At 38.8% G+C, this 16,893-nt stretch overlaps 1 protein-coding gene across 1 annotated transcript in view; it reads right to left on the reverse strand.

Moving 5' to 3' along the window:
• Window positions 1-803: 803 nt before the first annotated feature.
• LOC124066801 (polycystic kidney disease protein 1-like 2) overlaps window positions 804-16,893 on the reverse strand; it is a 30,841-nt gene continuing 14,751 nt past the window's right edge. Inside the window, exons 15-38 of the mRNA XM_046403565.1 lie at window positions 15,886-15,999; window positions 15,514-15,628; window positions 15,245-15,435; window positions 14,931-15,161; window positions 14,729-14,830; window positions 14,282-14,460; window positions 14,055-14,201; window positions 13,643-13,842; window positions 13,041-13,343; window positions 12,964-12,983; window positions 12,705-12,912; window positions 11,410-11,656; window positions 10,463-10,703; window positions 10,151-10,247; window positions 9,936-10,070; window positions 8,963-9,148; window positions 7,595-7,925; window positions 7,252-7,385; window positions 6,963-7,090; window positions 5,572-5,732; window positions 4,622-4,832; window positions 3,886-3,987; window positions 3,585-3,716; window positions 804-1,672 (exon numbers count right to left, since the gene is read on the reverse strand). Coding sequence (XP_046259521.1) covers window positions 1,466-1,672; window positions 3,585-3,716; window positions 3,886-3,987; window positions 4,622-4,832; window positions 5,572-5,732; window positions 6,963-7,090; window positions 7,252-7,385; window positions 7,595-7,925; window positions 8,963-9,148; window positions 9,936-10,070; window positions 10,151-10,247; window positions 10,463-10,703; window positions 11,410-11,656; window positions 12,705-12,912; window positions 12,964-12,983; window positions 13,041-13,343; window positions 13,643-13,842; window positions 14,055-14,201; window positions 14,282-14,460; window positions 14,729-14,830; window positions 14,931-15,161; window positions 15,245-15,435; window positions 15,514-15,628; window positions 15,886-15,999 — 4,122 coding nt within the window. The 3' untranslated portion in view covers window positions 804-1,465. The remainder of the gene's footprint in view (window positions 1,673-3,584; window positions 3,717-3,885; window positions 3,988-4,621; window positions 4,833-5,571; window positions 5,733-6,962; window positions 7,091-7,251; window positions 7,386-7,594; window positions 7,926-8,962; window positions 9,149-9,935; window positions 10,071-10,150; window positions 10,248-10,462; window positions 10,704-11,409; window positions 11,657-12,704; window positions 12,913-12,963; window positions 12,984-13,040; window positions 13,344-13,642; window positions 13,843-14,054; window positions 14,202-14,281; window positions 14,461-14,728; window positions 14,831-14,930; window positions 15,162-15,244; window positions 15,436-15,513; window positions 15,629-15,885; window positions 16,000-16,893) is intronic.

Raw genomic sequence — 16,893 nt, forward strand, 5'->3', positions numbered from 1 at the left:
AAAGTTGCTGTCACCTCCAGGCTGGGTAAGTGACAAATGTGACCTTTTATTTATGTTAATTCCAGTGGTGACTGATCTAAATGTCTAAACATCAGCAAGCACAGTTTTTAATTACGGAGCCAGCTGATTCAATTAACTATCAAGTGCAGTGTCAGTCCTTCCTCTCTTGCATGGCCCCTTATGAGAAATCTTGCAATAATAATAATTTAACTGTGTGCCGCAGCGTGGGTGTAATGTTATGGTGTTTGCATACTTTTGTGTATATTATGTATACTAAACATCGGAGTTCAAGAAGGCTCAAGCAGTATTACGTGTGTGACCCGGATTACACTAAAGAAAGTGAAATTAAAGTTCTTAACTTGTGATCTGGTCCCGTGCTGAACCACTGGTGAGGTGTCACTCATACACGCATCATCAGCTCACTTCAACACTTCCCAGCTGGAGAAATCTTTCAAAGACAAAATGCTTTGATGAAGCAAACCTACAGTGTGGACCGTTGAACATTCATCTGTCGCAGAAAGTCATACGTTGACAAGATCAGCATGTTTGTGGCACATCTGTGGCAGTAACCTTGTGAATGCTATATGGTCTTCTCAGACCAACCTTTTCACCATCAACCATCAACCATGCTGCAAGAGTCACACCCATACATACTCTGACAAGGATAATAGTAAGTGAAAATATAAGCTGTGATTTAAAAGTTCTAATCTATGAGATCACAACGGAAAATTTCTGCAATAGCCATTCAATGCATTGACATTCAGGAGCCTTGTAGTCCACCATTCCTGTATGATTCAGAGCATGAGGGGTTCACAGGAAAACAAGACAGTATAATCTCATTGCTAACAGCCACACTGTTGAACAGTGAACTGTTTGTCGGAGCCGTACTGCTAATTTAACTCACACATCCTACTGCTGCTGCTTTGTTTTCAAAGTGTTCGGCCGACAAAACGTGTGACGGCAGTAACACAACACTTCTTTCACTGCGATTATCTTCCCAACCATTTTCCATTCGGGATAATATGCTTTTATTTTTCACAAGGTGTCTCCTTCATTGCTTACTTTTTCTAATCTTAGCACTTTAAACAATGTTTAACAATTACATGCTGTATATGACAGATGATGTGAAGTGAATTGATGCATATCTTTAGATAAACAGACAGGATAAAAAGAAAGATAGAAGAAGTGCATCTGCTTTGTTGTGCACCCTGGTTAAGGTCAATGGGAGAAAAACATTCCTGTGCAAAACATATTCTGAAACTAAACAACTCGCACACACTGACGACATTCAGTAGAATTATGCATGCAATAACACACACATTGCAACATATTTACAGAGAAGCACAGCACAGCATGATCTGACCGGCAAAGAATGAACACAAGGATAATAGTACATACAAAATTTTAAGTCACAGTCACCACATATATGAACTAAACCAACTAATTAACTAAATAAACCATGTTCCTAGGGTTTCATCGAGTTGTCGGAAGTCTGAATAATGTTCACATCAGTTGAGGAATTGTTAAGGATATTTCTGCTGTTATGAAGGGTCAAGACACTGTCTTCGTTCACTTCAGGCTCCAGGGTGTCTTTTGTGTTTTTATATCTGATCCCAAAAAGACTGCAGATTTTCATCAGCAACAAGTCGACAATCTCCTCCTCATCTGAGGGCTGGATGAGAGCGGAGATAAAAGAAAATCATCTTTACAGTGACAAGAAATATTGGATACATGCTCTTGATACTGCTCATGTAAGGATTTGATCCATGATCTCAGTTTGAGCCTATTTGTATTCTTTGGGTTAGTGTGAAATACAGACATTGCTAAAATTGAGTGAAATTCAGTTCTTGTACATGTTTTGCCACTGGATAAACCCAGAGAGAGAAAAAAACAGAGAGAGAAACAATGAAATGATAATGATTCCTTTTACTACAGTGACAATTTGCAGGTGTACTGTGTCTTTTGTAAAATGAAGAGAGGCTGTCCTGCTCTAGACCGCCAACCCTTCGGTATGCTCATGAAAACGATTAAGATAAAGCTGTGATAAAAGCTCCATTGTCTAAATGCAGAGCACATTAACAGATACTGAAACTTAAGACTGGGGACAAAACTAAATTAATTGCACCTGAGATGAACAGGCAGTATAGACGGGGTCTGGAGGCACAGCTCTGCTCTCTGTGATTACGGGAGTCACAATATTCTATATTTAAAAATGAAATGTTGATGTGGTGTTCATAATACACATGATAATATTGTGTCAATCATACAGAGCAGATGTTAGGTCTTGTGGATCTTTTGTTCATCGGTTCATCAGCAGACTCTTTAAAACATCTGGTTTTTAAACATCTCTTTCTATGTTTAAATTTTGGTGCAATTCATATGCCAAAAAGAAAGAAAAAAACACAATAAAACACACAATAAATAAAGTTGAAGGTGTTTTTTTTTTTTTCATATTTTCTGCAGGTGTTGCACCAATATGATAACGGTTTGTGAATACTTTACTAACACTACTCAAGAATCATGTGGTGAATCTGATACAATGGCAGCCCTCATTGTCATGATGGTTTTTCAGTAACGTGTTTGATTCTGCTAGTTTGTTGCTGAATGTAGGATAGTGTTGCTGAATTGGGACAGTGTTTGTAAAAAGTGGGTTGTGTAACGTCTCTTCATTGAAAACCTCAGTTAACCTGAAGAATACGTGACATGAAAAGGAGCAACAAAGCTGCTGGGAGATTCAGAAATTCATCTGTACTCACCTACAAAGACCGGATGCTGCCAACAAACCAAATTACTAAAGAATTAGCAGGAGAGCAAATAATGTGTTTGGGGAAGGTACGCAGGAGTTGGCACTGCTATCAGGCCTTGAACTTTTTCTTCAAATTCAAAAACCATCAAGAATATGATACGGAAATAAATAATAAAATAAAACAAAAATGCTACAATGTAATAAGGATTTAAATAAAATAATAAGTCTAGCTAATGTTGAGCACTTTGCAGCTCCATACCCAAAGACAAAATGATATCAAGGACAGGTGGGCAGTGTCAACCTTCAGCTGCTTTTTGGTTGACCTTGTTTTCTTTAAGAAAGAAACTAACCTTGCACAAAATACTGAACAACACAAATAACAAGCCAGATAAATTGTTCTGGGAAACTGGAGTGTGTCAGGATTGACAAGGTAGAAGATGTACGTAGCATGGACATATAATTTCAGCCTTGTACCTTGTGCCAGAAGCAAGTGGGCATAATAAGGCATCTGGCAGATTAAGAGGGCAAATTTGTGAAACTGATGTATGCATTTTAGAATGTCATTCCTCTTTAAATGGAGGCAAATATGTGTCTGTCTCTTTCTGTACCTTAACTGATAGAAAAATGCAAATAATTGCACAACTAAAATTAACCTCCAGACATAAAGGCTCTGCCCCCATAGGGAACTGAACTCGGGACCTTCTTGCTGTGACCTGATTTGCATTCAGAACTAACTAGCATATTTGTTACAAAGCTGATGAGCACAGTACCAAGTACTGTATGAGTTTTGGAAAGCCTCAATTATTTTCTTAGAATTACGACTTAGGGTAAAAATTACCTTGTGATATATTTGCTCCTGGTTGAATGCCACTAGAATCACTGAGATGAGGAGATTGAGCACCACAAATGTCATGAATACAATACAGGAACCAAAGAGAAATCCACCAAGCAGGGGGTTGCAGTTCAAAACCTGGTGAGACATCAATATCAATTTGAGCTGACACAGAAAAGAGTGAAAAGAGAAATGAATGCACACATGGATACTGACAAGAGATTCTGTGGTATGCCAGTATATTTACTGCAGAAAACTCATACTCAGATATTCTACATAGCTGTGAGCAGGGGAAGATCTCACGTACCTCGTCATAGTTAAAGACCCCAATCTGCAAACTGATGATGTTCACCAGAGCATTTGTCACGGTTCTATACGAGGACAACTCCCAGCCATAAATCACGTTGCTCTAGAAGGTGTAGATTAAACAGATAATGTTGCAGATAATGGACTGAGGGCAGATCATCAGTATTCTTAATCCTCATGCATATATTGCCATAAAGAATATGAATTGTAAATAAAAAGACTGAAATTCACGAATAAATTAAAGAGAACCTCTCACAGCAGCACCACCACCATCCCTGTGCAATAACCCCCATACACACACACTGGAAGGGATTGATTAATTCTGTATCGATGATGTGTTGGCATGCAGTGAAAACACCAACTTCTGGAAATGTTAATCTTTTTTAAAAAAAGTTAATTTAGTTAAAGTTAATTTGAATTATATTGTTCTGATAACTTTATTTAAATGTCTCTGAGGACACCATCTCTTAATAGCAGGGTGTAAAGTTTAACTTATTTTCCTCTCTGAGTTACTTTACTCCTACTGTTAAATTAAACGGAATTTAAAGTTCAAATTCAAACCTCATTCGCTTTCTACGAGGTGCTTAATTGAGCAGTGTATCCTGTGAGATACAGGCTTAAATTAAAGTTATATTTAAGCCCCAGTGACGCTTCATATTATTGCTCATGCTTAAGAACCAAAAAGGTTCTGGTCTTTGTAGAAGAAGAAAGTCTTGGTGAAGGGGCGAGATACTCACCGCAGTGGAGTACGCCACAAACATGATTGCTACGATCATAAGGAAACCACATATGTCACTCCAGGCCCGCTGCAGTGCAGCAGTGATCAAGTTCATCTTGGGGTTTAGTCTGAGCAGGTGCCACAGTTTGAAGCTGGCGAGCAGGACCAGGAAGGCAATCAGGCACTGGAGCGTTGAGTTTGCTGCGGCGGTCTCGTAAAAACTGGGAAATCTATGTACACAGTACAGATGTGAGGTGTCACAATTAGGAGAAAGAAAACTATCCACCAACACTGTACAACAGTCAAATAGCAGAAAAGAAAATAAAAAAATAGCAAAAATAAAAATACAATACAAGACTAAGACTGGCCATGCTTGTGGCTCTATGAGGATGTACTTAGGCACAGCTTTGCACTGAGCTAATAAAATGTTAATGCCAACAGACTAACATGCTGACAATGAAAATGTTAAAATGTTGAAGTGTAATCATCATTGGGCATATTAGCATACTAAGATACGCTAATGAGCACAAAACACTACAGCTGAGTCTGATTCGAATGTCATCACTTAATACAGTGCATAGTCATAAACCAATTAGCTGAATTAGCTGAAAAAGTTTGATCCATTGCTTGTGCTTTGCCTAAGAGACCCCCAAATAAAGATAACAAATCATCCTGAAAAGAACTTAAATGCATGTACACAATTCCACAGCAAATCTATTCAACAGTTGTTGGGACATTTCACAACAAAAATTTGGAGTACATTTATTTTATTATGTTGCGGGTTAATCCTCTGGACTGACCAACAGACAGACCAACACTGCCATCCCCAGAGAGCTGACGCTAACTTGGCTAAAAAGAATATTAAAAAGCGTAATACGTAACTACGACATGAAGCCCACAGCAAGCCTGGAGGTAATGACTTGACACATGATGATCAAATATAAGTTTAATATAGCATGTTAGTCTCACTGGTCTTTGTGGCTATGGTAGTAGCTAATATCGCGGTTCCCAAGCAGAGTCCTCCAGATGAAGACAGCCACAGCGCTCCAGCTCAGTAGGATTATAGTCAGATCAAGAAGGTTCCACTTGTTCCTGAAGTAAGCCCACCGCTGCTGCTTCATTAATTTTCCCTTCCCAAAAAAAAAAAAAAGAAAAGAGAAAGGATTGTCATATATAACACAACAACTCCAACTATGAGCCCACTTTTTGTGTAAACAAATAGTCTTATTTAAACACAAATGAGATAAATTTTTGTAAACTAATATATTTTCAGAATTTAATCATATTTAAGTAAAGGGCTGGGTAGTCAAAAGGGTTTTACAATTCTTGTCTACCATTTTTATTGTTTATGTAACTTATTTATGGGTAAGATTCCTAACGGTGTCAGGTAAAATGTCAACACAATAAAAATAAATAAATGTTAATGGTACTAATGAAAATGGAAATATATATATTATTTTTACACTTTCTAATTGTTTTGGTGAGTTTACACTTTGTCTAATGGCTTGTGTGAATACTTAACATTTTTTGCAGTGACATATGCATATCTAATATGTAGTATTTTTCAGTGACTCCTCATGAGACTTTAATTGCTGTTTTTAAAAAATGCAGTTACCGTGTATTACATTTTGTTGAGTGTATTATTAAAAGGAAATCATTCATTTCTGTGCATGTATTTCTGTAATCAAAACGCTCATGAAATAATTTTTTTTTTTTTGCGAATCCCAGTATCACAATAACAGGATCATAGGACTGCAAGGAAGGACAAACAATGCACCTTATTGTCTCTGGGGACAAACCATACATAAGCTTAAATGGAGTGAAGGAAAGTGGAAATCATAAATGAGATATGACTCATCGCTGTTCGAAGAAAAACTAAGAAGGAACAGTGATTATGACCCGACTAACGGGAGCTCTATGGAAGAAAATGACACAAACAGAAGAGAAGATTAATGCTATTACACCACCACACCACAAAAAACATCAGCATCAGCATCAGCACATCAACCACACACTGTTCATGTCCACAAAATATTTCTTTCCTTATCTAGTAATTTAGGAGGCATATAATCAAAGCGGGCCACTTGATGTCATGATACATTCTGGAAAAATAAGTCTGAAACTGAAAAACATCTATAAAAAGCCTCCTCCTTTCAAAGTCAGGGTGACTGGCTTCATGTGAACAGACTAACCTGCAGTGCCTGGGTATTATGTGTTCAGTCCAAGTTTGTGAAACCCTCAGTGAACCCACAAAACCCACAAAGTTTTTTTAAATAGCTGAATTTAAAGACATGGATAACAAAGACTCAAGCAACTGACGGGACTGAAAACTCTTTATGAAGTGGAAGTGAAGTAGTTACCTGCAGGAACATGTAATAAAGAATGAAAAGCAAGTATATGATCTCAGCAGCCATAACGAAGATGTGAAGGCCATCAGTTGAATGGTAAAGCCGAAAACTCTGCAGCTCACTGTTGAACTGGAATGCCCCTATAAGATCAACAGGAACAATTTTGTTTAAACACAAGCAAGCTAGCATGATCTCATTCATGTAGTGTATAGTATTAGTACAGTCTCACAGGCACAAAGTCCTCTTACAATCAAGCTATAATTGCATTATTGAAATTTTCAGGGGAAACACTCAACCGTACCTACAGCTGTGGACTCCAGCAAAAGTGTGACGATGCAGAAGAGGTTCACATTAGCATTATAAACAGTGAACTCCACAAAAATTGCCCTGGTGTACATATCCAGCCATTTGTTCCTGAACAGGTACTCAAGGGTCCTGTAGATGAAGCACACAAGAATATCTTGAGTGTCGGTCTCTTTTCTGTATTTTAGTGACACACTTGCATTCAAGCAGTATTTCACACTTGCTTTGTTTCTGAGGGTCACTAAACTCACTTAGCCCCCTGAGGTGATGATGTGAAAGAAAGAAAGAAAAAAAGTTATCTTTCTCATGACGATGCATTTCCAGTTTGCTCATTTTTGTACCTGCTGGCATTTTGTAAATCCGGTCCAAGCTCCGCTACAAAGCCACCTCCCCTGTAGATCACTGTTTTGCCCCAGACAGGGTAAGCCCTGAGCTGAGCCTGTGTCTGATACTTCCATGCCCTGTAGGTGCCCATAGAGATGTTATCCTTCACAGAGTTGTTCCAGCCAGGATCATAGGAGCTCATGTCCTCCACCTCCCATGAATATGGCGCGTGACAGTCTGGTACAAACTCAAGCATGGACCCTGCGATCTGACAAGAGTTCTTCTGCACTCTCACTTGCCGAAGACGGGCACTACCTACTAGCTTGGAGTTTCCATCTGTGATAAATCCTGGAACACAATGTTCAGCAATCGGTGTTGAGTAAAAGCAATTTTAGGTTCATGGTCTATAAAATATTTAAACAAGTCAGTCAAACATCATTTCATGGATGTTTCGCCAAGAGAATTCTTCTGAACTGGTGTCTGTTTGACTGGTTTGACTGTCTGGTCATGCTGCAGTTTTTATCACAGCATGCCAAGGCAACATTTACAGCCATAACATGTAAAATATAACTCCAGTAATGTTAAAAACACAAGCTCGTATTGTTCATAGTGGGTCTTTTGACAGAAACCATGATATAAACTGGACCAATTGCGAGGCAGCCAATGAGAATTTCCAACGTGTCAGATATCTAACAACCTTCTAACAGTCATATATTGGATCATTCAGGCAATTAATCAGGAATCGTGAGCTCCCCTAAAACGACAATCGGTTCACATGAAATTTGTCTTGATTCTAAAATTAGTCGAGGGTGATCAATTTGCACCAATTGACCAGCTGGGCCATGCATTCTTTAGGGAGGTTGTGTTGCACTCAGAACTGAGAAAATACTGTCCTCCCAACATACAGCACCACTAAGTCTAGCATTCGCAAAGCTTCCTCCTCCCCAGCTGTGGAGTGTTGCTATTTAACTCCACAGCGTGAGAGCAAAAAGCCTGCTTTTCTGGACAGAACCCAACAGCTTTTCACTCAAAACAAACTTCTGGCACCAAAGATGACGCCCCCTCAAAAAAACAAACACATCAAAGTTCCTTTGACATACGGCAGTCTATATTGCTTTGCTTCACTTGGCAAAGCTCCTTATTGAAGTATGTGAAAAGAAAGTGGAATTGGGAGATTTTGTTAAAATGTATCCACCTGTGTTTTGAGCAAATAATAAACTTCAACTCTGGCTTTCTATCATGTCAGTATATTATTGTATTGGTTATATATATGATTATTTAAAATCTCTGCCTGTGTTTTTTGGTTTTTCTCTTAACTATCACATCAAAAGTCTACGGTACCAACCAAGACAGAAAAGTTGATATTTTTAGACACTTCATTTTACCTGGGTAAGTTCCAAAAAGGTTGCTTAATAGAGATGTATTGGCCCAAGTGAACACATCTCCGAGACTCATGCTGTCCGAGGTCTCTTGGCTGAAGCTATCCCGGATGTGTTGGTGCAGTAAAAAAGCATTGGGATCCTTCTCGGTGTACGCCACCAGCAGCAGCATCCACATAAACCCCACATAGGCTGCAACAAATCAGGCACATGAGACATCAAACATGATAATGACTTGATGACTGCACTGCTAATCACAGTCAGTTAAAGTAAAACAGGTGCTGCAATTTTTGATGAAATATTTTTGATTCTCCTCAAAGATAAGTAATAATTAGAGAAAGCAGGCTAGAGAAAGAGCAGCTTGAAAAACTTGACTTCTGTTTATCTAATTAAGCAACTGCCCACAGAGCAGCAAACATTAAACACACAATACAAAGAGCTTAAAATGGCCCCAAACAAAATCTACTAATATTTAGTTATAGACTACGAACTTCACTGTGGAATTAACATAATAATGTATGATAAGTCATAGTGTGTCATATTTATTTCACATATTTTTTGGGATCTTCTGCATCCCCTGCAGATCAGTCACAGATCAATAGACAAATATTCTGCTGTATATTTGCTTTAAAATATACATATTAGGCCGAATTAAAGACTATTGCGCTACATTTATTAAAAATATAGTCATATACTTTGACTTTTGAAAAATAAAACAATGAAGGGAAGGACAAGCCAGAAGAACATTTCATATGCTACATTTCAGTATGTGATGGTAGCCTGAAAATTGGTGTGAGACCAGGGGTTGGGATTTGATATTTGATTAATCTCGCATACAGCATGTTCCAGGTTGTATCTAGTCAAGGATCTTTTCAATGAACCTCCTCACTAAAATTCCTTTCTGAAATTAATAATCCTGCCATCTGAAAAATCCCACAAAATAATAATAAATAAAAACAAAATCTGTGTTTCTGCTTACTCAAAATCTCCCAGAAGAGAGTAAAGGCTTTCTGTTCCAAAATCTTGTTCCTTCTCATCCTTTCAATGTCTGCAGGAGGTGGAGGCTCATAGAGACTGCGATCCTGTCTGAAGGTTTGTTGGTCCTTACAGTTGCCTGTGGGTGAAGAGTTGTTGTCTGAAGGACATGTAAGCCCAAATCTCAAGCCGTGAAATTGCATTTTTAAGATTTTTTACCTAGATTGCTGTCCTTTCCTACAAACTCCACATTTTGATAGTCTTCCTCATCTACTTTCTTTATTACAAGTGCAAAGAAAACTGCAAGACATAACACCTGTGGTAAAAGACATAGACATAAGTGACATAAGTGACAGCAAATACATTCTTTGCAAATTTAATATTTATCATGTGCTCATAAAGAATGATCTTGGTAGGAAAGTTTAAGCCATGAAAACTGAGATATGAAGCATCATAAAACACATAATGTATATCATGTTGGAGCAGGTTTTAAGTGAAGTTATTCATGGGATGGGCAAACTAACTTATCACCTTCAGTGGCTGAATGACGAGGATACTCTGAAAAAAGGAGACAATCATGGAAATCAACCAGCTTACGGAGCGATCCTTCCCAAATTTCAATCCATAAAGCATTGTGAAATATCCTGCTACAACACTGGTTGCAATCACTAATAGCCACCCAATAAAAATGAACCACCATGGTAGCCCTCCATGACAGCACGTCCTTTTCTTCTGACTGCCATCGGTATCAGTGCCATCTCCTGGGCTCGTCCTGCACGTGAAAGGAATAGAAAAATATCTTTTAATCAAATACAGCTCTCTTATGAAGTGCAATTAATGCTTTTCACTTGAGTATCTTTGAGTACATTTTCTTTTTTTAGGATATGTATATTATTGATCTTCTCATCAAGAAATTATTGACCTTCTTATGCATCAAGAAAGTGAATAAGACAATTATACAAAATGTTGAACTGTTCTTTTCAAACAATCGACAGCTGTTTTCCAATTCTCCTGCCCAATAGGCAGTTAGATTCACTTCATTTTAACACATGGAAAACCAGGTTTGAAACGTGTGATACCAGCGGTCCATCACCATCCACAACCATTTGAAGACACCAGCCAAAATTATATTAATGTCAAATGGTGTTAAGGTTGTGGGCATGGAGTATTTTATTCATAGCCATGAACCATGCCTATTCGCAGCGACTTTCTTATCTTTGAAGTTGGATTGTCATTGAATGCACAAACAAAAACAATTCTTAAATGGTTCCCATTAGCAGTTGTATTTTCCTGTTGTGAAAAATGAATGTGAAATGTGTAAGTCAATTGACAAATGAACACACATTAAAAAGGGAAAGACAAAATATAAAAATAATTTTAGTTTGTCTTTATTCTTTCCTTTCTAAACTATAAAGTAGATAACAGGCGAACGCATGCAAATCTATCAGTGTGGTCTCGTGAATGTGTAACTTCCATACTTCTCCTGGTTAGGTTCATCTAAGTTGACAGAGTTGGATTTGAAGAGCTGATCCTCAAGGAATCCCTTCATGCCCTGGACTTGCTGCAGAGCCTGGCTGTAGCTGTGTGGGGAGTGGAAGCCAGCGGGGCCCAGCAGACTCAGCTCTTTGTCAACATGACACAGCTGCCGGTACAGATACTGAGTTTGGTTGCTCTTTTTTTGAATCCCCACCACTGTTGACCCAGGATGCATATTACCGCTCTCCTCTGAAAGTGTACATAATGTTGATGTTATTCATTTCTAGCCTGGGAATCTCTGTCCAGCTTGTCATTGGATGGCAGTTCTTAAGAATTTCTCCATGTTAAAAGCATTATCAGACAGAAAACTAAGCATTTTTTCACCTTGCATCATTTGCACATATCTGACCACTGGAAGATTTGTGCAATCTGTGCAAGTTCATCTCTGAAGGCTGTGTTTGTTTTCAGCTCAGACTATGACTCATCAAAATTACCCAGAAACTCTGGTTATTTCTATAACTTGCCGTCAGTATCTCTTTTTTGCTTTTGTCTCTCTACATGTATATAGTAAATTCATGAAGCCTCTAGACACAAGGAAAAAATGTACTCTGATCACGTCTTTCTATCAATTTTGTATGCAGTCGTTAACATTTTAAAATTCACTTTGCACTCTCTGTCTTGACACAAAGTTCTACCACAATTATACCAAACATCAGCCATGCTTCACTGCAACAGACAGTGCTTTTTGGAGACTTTCTTTCATTTCTTGTTTGAAAAACTCAAACACAATGAGACTTTCTGTGTTCTGTGTTTCTGCTTTGTTGTCCTGAAATTCAACATAAGCCAACTGAAAAGTCTGCACATTGTGACTCAGGCAGAATTAAATACTCTTGCATTAATTAAGTGTGCAGATTATTCAGTTGTCTTATGTATCACTTTTAAAGTTCAAGCCCAGTGCACATTTAATAGAAGAAGATGTCAAGCCCTTATGTTTTCATGTCTGTTTGATTGTTTACCAATACAGACAATAATTGAAATGAACTGAACTGATTGAATCTAACAAAACGTGCATTTATAGCTTAGAATGCAAACAGAAACCTTTGGTATCAGGCTCCTTAAACGTACTATTGGAAGAAATCTGGAGAGATCTGAGAAAACAGACTTCGGCTTTAAAGGTTACAGGACTTCAGCTTTCTATTAAAATTCCATTTCACCACATACTGTGCAAACACAGTGCAATAAAAAGACATACCTTTATAAAATGTCACAGTATTTACTATCCACAGAAGGCACACACCTGGCAGCTGAGGCTGAACGGGGTTGTGAATGCTCTGAGGATTAAACTGGGAGGTGTCAGTGGTTTTGTTGCTCTGTTTGATGAAGTCCTCCACCACAGAAAGAATAGCACTGACATCAACTTGTTGTCCAGGTCCAAACTCGGACTCTGTGCCTGGGATGTTGTTTTTCGCTGTCTTAGACAGTGAACGGGCAATTCTTGTGATATCCTGAGTGAGAAAATGTTCAAAAATTAGAATATATACAAGTGTAACATATACACAATATGACTTTATCACAACTTTGAACATATACATGGAATGTTATTGTCCATATTAAGTTATAAGTTGGGTGTTGCTTATTTTGCTTCTAAAAATTCTGAGCAAAAGATGAAAATAGCTACCTCTCAAAAGTACACTATAAAAACATGAAGCACCTGCCTTTATGACAGTTTCTAAAGTGACATTCAAGTTGGTGTTAGTAGTCTGCGATACCGAAGACTGCTTAACGGAGTCTGTCTTTTCTGTTATGCGTTTGCAACAGGATGTCTCCCGGGGACGAGTGTTTCTGAAGATGCTAACAATAAGGATGTTCACTGGAAACATGATGAGGGAACTCTGGACTCCAATCATGAACTGTTGCCAGGTAAACTCAAAGTGACCTGCAAACAGAGACAGCAAGAGAGATGTTAAAGTTTTAAATGTGTTTAATAATAAATAACGACGATATCATCTTAAAATGCTGTTTTTGAACTTGTAATCACGCCGTGGTTGTTTTGTTCAAACACAGGTAAACAACCAGCAAATTTACAAGGTTATAAAACAGAGTATAGAGTTCTGAAAATTGAAAGTACAGAAAAGCCTCAGACAAATACTGCGGGTAAAAGAAAAAGCCTAAGATCGATAAAACACTGGTCTTTTTCTTAGAGCAAATTGAAAGTGTAACAAAGATACACTGTACCCAGGTCCATGGTCTGCTCAGAGGGGTCTGTTGGGATGCCATAAAACATGATGCTGGTCAGCATGGTGCAGAGCAACAGGGAAAAACAGCAGGAAACTCTCTGAACACAAGTGAATGTGCTGCTCGGCGGTCGACTGATCACAGAGTACCAGAGGTGTCCGTCACTGAAATCTTTCGATGTCTTCAAGAAGAACAAATTACTAGAAAATAACAGAAACAAAGGATAAATCTATGAAATAAAAAAAGAAAGATTTATGATATTCTATCAAGTATTAGTTGCAGAACATTCCTGAGTGCAGCTGTCCTCATGATCCTGCCTGTTGGTTTTCAGATGTGGTCATACCTCAGAAACCAAGATTAATGTAAACAAGCTAAAATCCAAGTGCCCATTATCTTAATGCTTTTACCTTACCTGAAACTCTTCAAATCCGTCTCTGATGAAGCGTGAAAAACCTGATCAAGGCAGCAAACACCCATGTCTATGGCCATCCAGGAGTTGCACAGAAAATGCCATTTCTGATTTGTCTGTAAGTCTTGCACAGTCACATTGCCAACATACCTGGAAAAGATATGAAAATGTATAAACTAACAACTTTTAAATTACAAAAAATCTATGCAGCTGTTTTGTTATTTGCCTACCAGGCAGGCTGGCTCCCCGAGTTGTTGTGCCATAGTCTAATGCCCTGCAGGTCTCCCAGGGAGAAAGGTGCAGTAAGCAGAAACAGATCCACCGCACCTCTCTCAAATACACATTTCTTTGGATCTGTCAGGTGATGTGGTTCACTGTTTCCCTCTGCACCCAGCAGAGTTATTGTCACCTGAAACAGTTTAGTATTCTGTACAACTGAAGAGTTCAAAACTGAAGCTACTTTATGTACACAACTAGCAGCAAGCGGAGCTCTGACCAATAAACACCAAGAAGCCTTGATGAATATTATAACAAGCACCTTTGACTACATAGGTTATCGTAACAGAATACTTGTTCGTGTGCAGATAATTTTAGGGCTCCCTGAAATATCAGAACCTATTCTGCCAAATTGAACAATTTGCTTTGAGTGTCTCCAGCTGAACTGATAACACATTTACCTGAGAGGAAGTGGAAGCTCCTCTCCGGTGCCCAGTACTGACACTCAGCAGATAGCGGTACTCATCCATTGGGTCATTGTCCTCCAGCACAGTCACTTTCACCTGACAACCGGCCAACGACAACAGCCAGTCAGCAAACATTATAAAACATTTGCCTTTTTAGATGCTTTTTGTTAGCTGGGAAAGTGTAATGATACTGCACCTTGGCTGCATCTTGAATGTCTTTTCGTCGCGCCCACACGACCGTCAAGAGATAGGCCACGAAGAGTGCCCCCACGAAGCAGACAACCACAGGGTTCTCAGCAAAAGTTCCAAACAGCTCAGCGGTGCGTGATGGGTCGACAAGGTTGGGAGTGACAAAGAAAGAGCTCCCGAAGAAGGTGAGGTGGTTGCAGAGGCACTGGGTGACTAAATGAGTTGTCTGAACACCAACCTTGGAATACAACATTTACTGTCATTAAAATTTGGACTAAGTGTTACACATGACAGGCAGAATTAACGAGTTACTGTACGTACCCTACATCCATAGTCGCTCCAGTCCAGTTCTGACTCATTCCAAAATTGACATTTGGCGGTGATGGAGGTGACTGACAAACTGGCATTAATGGATTTTATACCTGGGCCGACTATGGGCCTCACTACAAGATAGTGCACTCCAGTGTTTCCCTTCAAATCCTTAGGTTCTAGTAGCCAAGTGTATCTCTCCTCTGTATAAGACACACACAAATGCTCAAATATCCTATCAAAAAATCAAGAAAGAGTTTTAATTTTTAGAGATTTCTTACCTTGTGTAGCTCCCTGGTGAGGCATTTCAGTCATTGCTACATTATTTGTGTCACTGGGATAGCTCATATGACCAAGGTAGACTTTGAAGGGTAAGGAGTCCTTTGAAGGCACCATCTTTAAATATCGACATAGGGGCAGCAAAATGTGAATCCAAAATGGCAAAGACAATAGTTGTCTGAATTATTTTAGCCTCATGATTAAGATCAATGACAAAAGGGCAATTCATCACCTTCAAAAGCAAATTTCATGTAAATTTTAGTCCACTTTGACACTTTAGACAGTTTTATCAAGTTATCAAGTTTATATGAAATTTTTTTTTTAAAATGATGATCACAACTCTCTCAGATGGAGCCCAAAACATCTCACTGGACCTTTAACACTAGCGTAGTGTCAGCTGAAGGAACGTCTATGATAGTTGTGCTGTAGTTCCCCAAGTCCAAAACAGACGTGTTCACCTGCTCTCCAACGGGCCTCGGCAAAAGAATCTGTGGAACGGGAAACATGCCAGAAAATAGATCCAAATATAAGATTTTGCTTGCAGATGTAAAGTGATTCACTTTAGCGTGAGCAGGTTGTAATCCAGTAAAACCTTTTCACAAGCAGACAGCATAATTACAATAAACAGGGTGCACTTTCTGTTTTCATTGAGTTGTGGCCTGCAAACACTAAACACCTGCAGTGCTTTTCTTGTGATAAAGATGGGGACACAAACTGTACTGAATTCTTTTCATGCTTGCAGCGTGCCTGGGTTGTACTGGATACAAAGTGGAATGAGTCCATGTCTTCCCATGCATTACAGGTGAGGGTGGAGGTGAGGGTGGAGGTCTGGCCTGGAGAATCAACATTCTGCTTTTGCTCTTAACGCATCGTTGTGGTGATTTCAGGGAACAGGGTGTACAAAGCTGATGTCATAGCTCAAGGTTAAAACAGAATAATGGAGACAGGAGTAGAAGTTCCACCACCATTATTTTGCTCCCTTTAATCACATCTCCTCTGATACGCCCAACGGTAGCTCTGGAAATGAATCTCTCCTGTTTAATCACACTTTCAAGATGTGACTCCACTCCAGTTGGAGACGGCAGATTGAGCACATACCGTACATTACTGAGAGTGTATCCACACCTGTAGTTATTTGGTGTAAGACACTGAAAATTGACCATGTTTGATCAATGATTAATAGGTAGACAGATAAAAGGGAGGCATCCACAGGAATGATTTATTTTTTAACAGCTTTTTTTAACAGCTTTAGGCCTATTAATCAGTGAAAATAGTTGGTTAAATGGCTGCCAGACAAATGGTTAAATCACAAAATCTGCTATGATGAAATCCGGTGAGATTTCCCCTTCTTGGTAATCTCGTTCTGTTTGGCTTGCATCCAC

This window comes from Scatophagus argus, chromosome 11, assembly GCF_020382885.2.
Source record: "Scatophagus argus isolate fScaArg1 chromosome 11, fScaArg1.pri, whole genome shotgun sequence".
NCBI lineage: Eukaryota > Metazoa > Chordata > Actinopteri > Scatophagidae > Scatophagus > Scatophagus argus.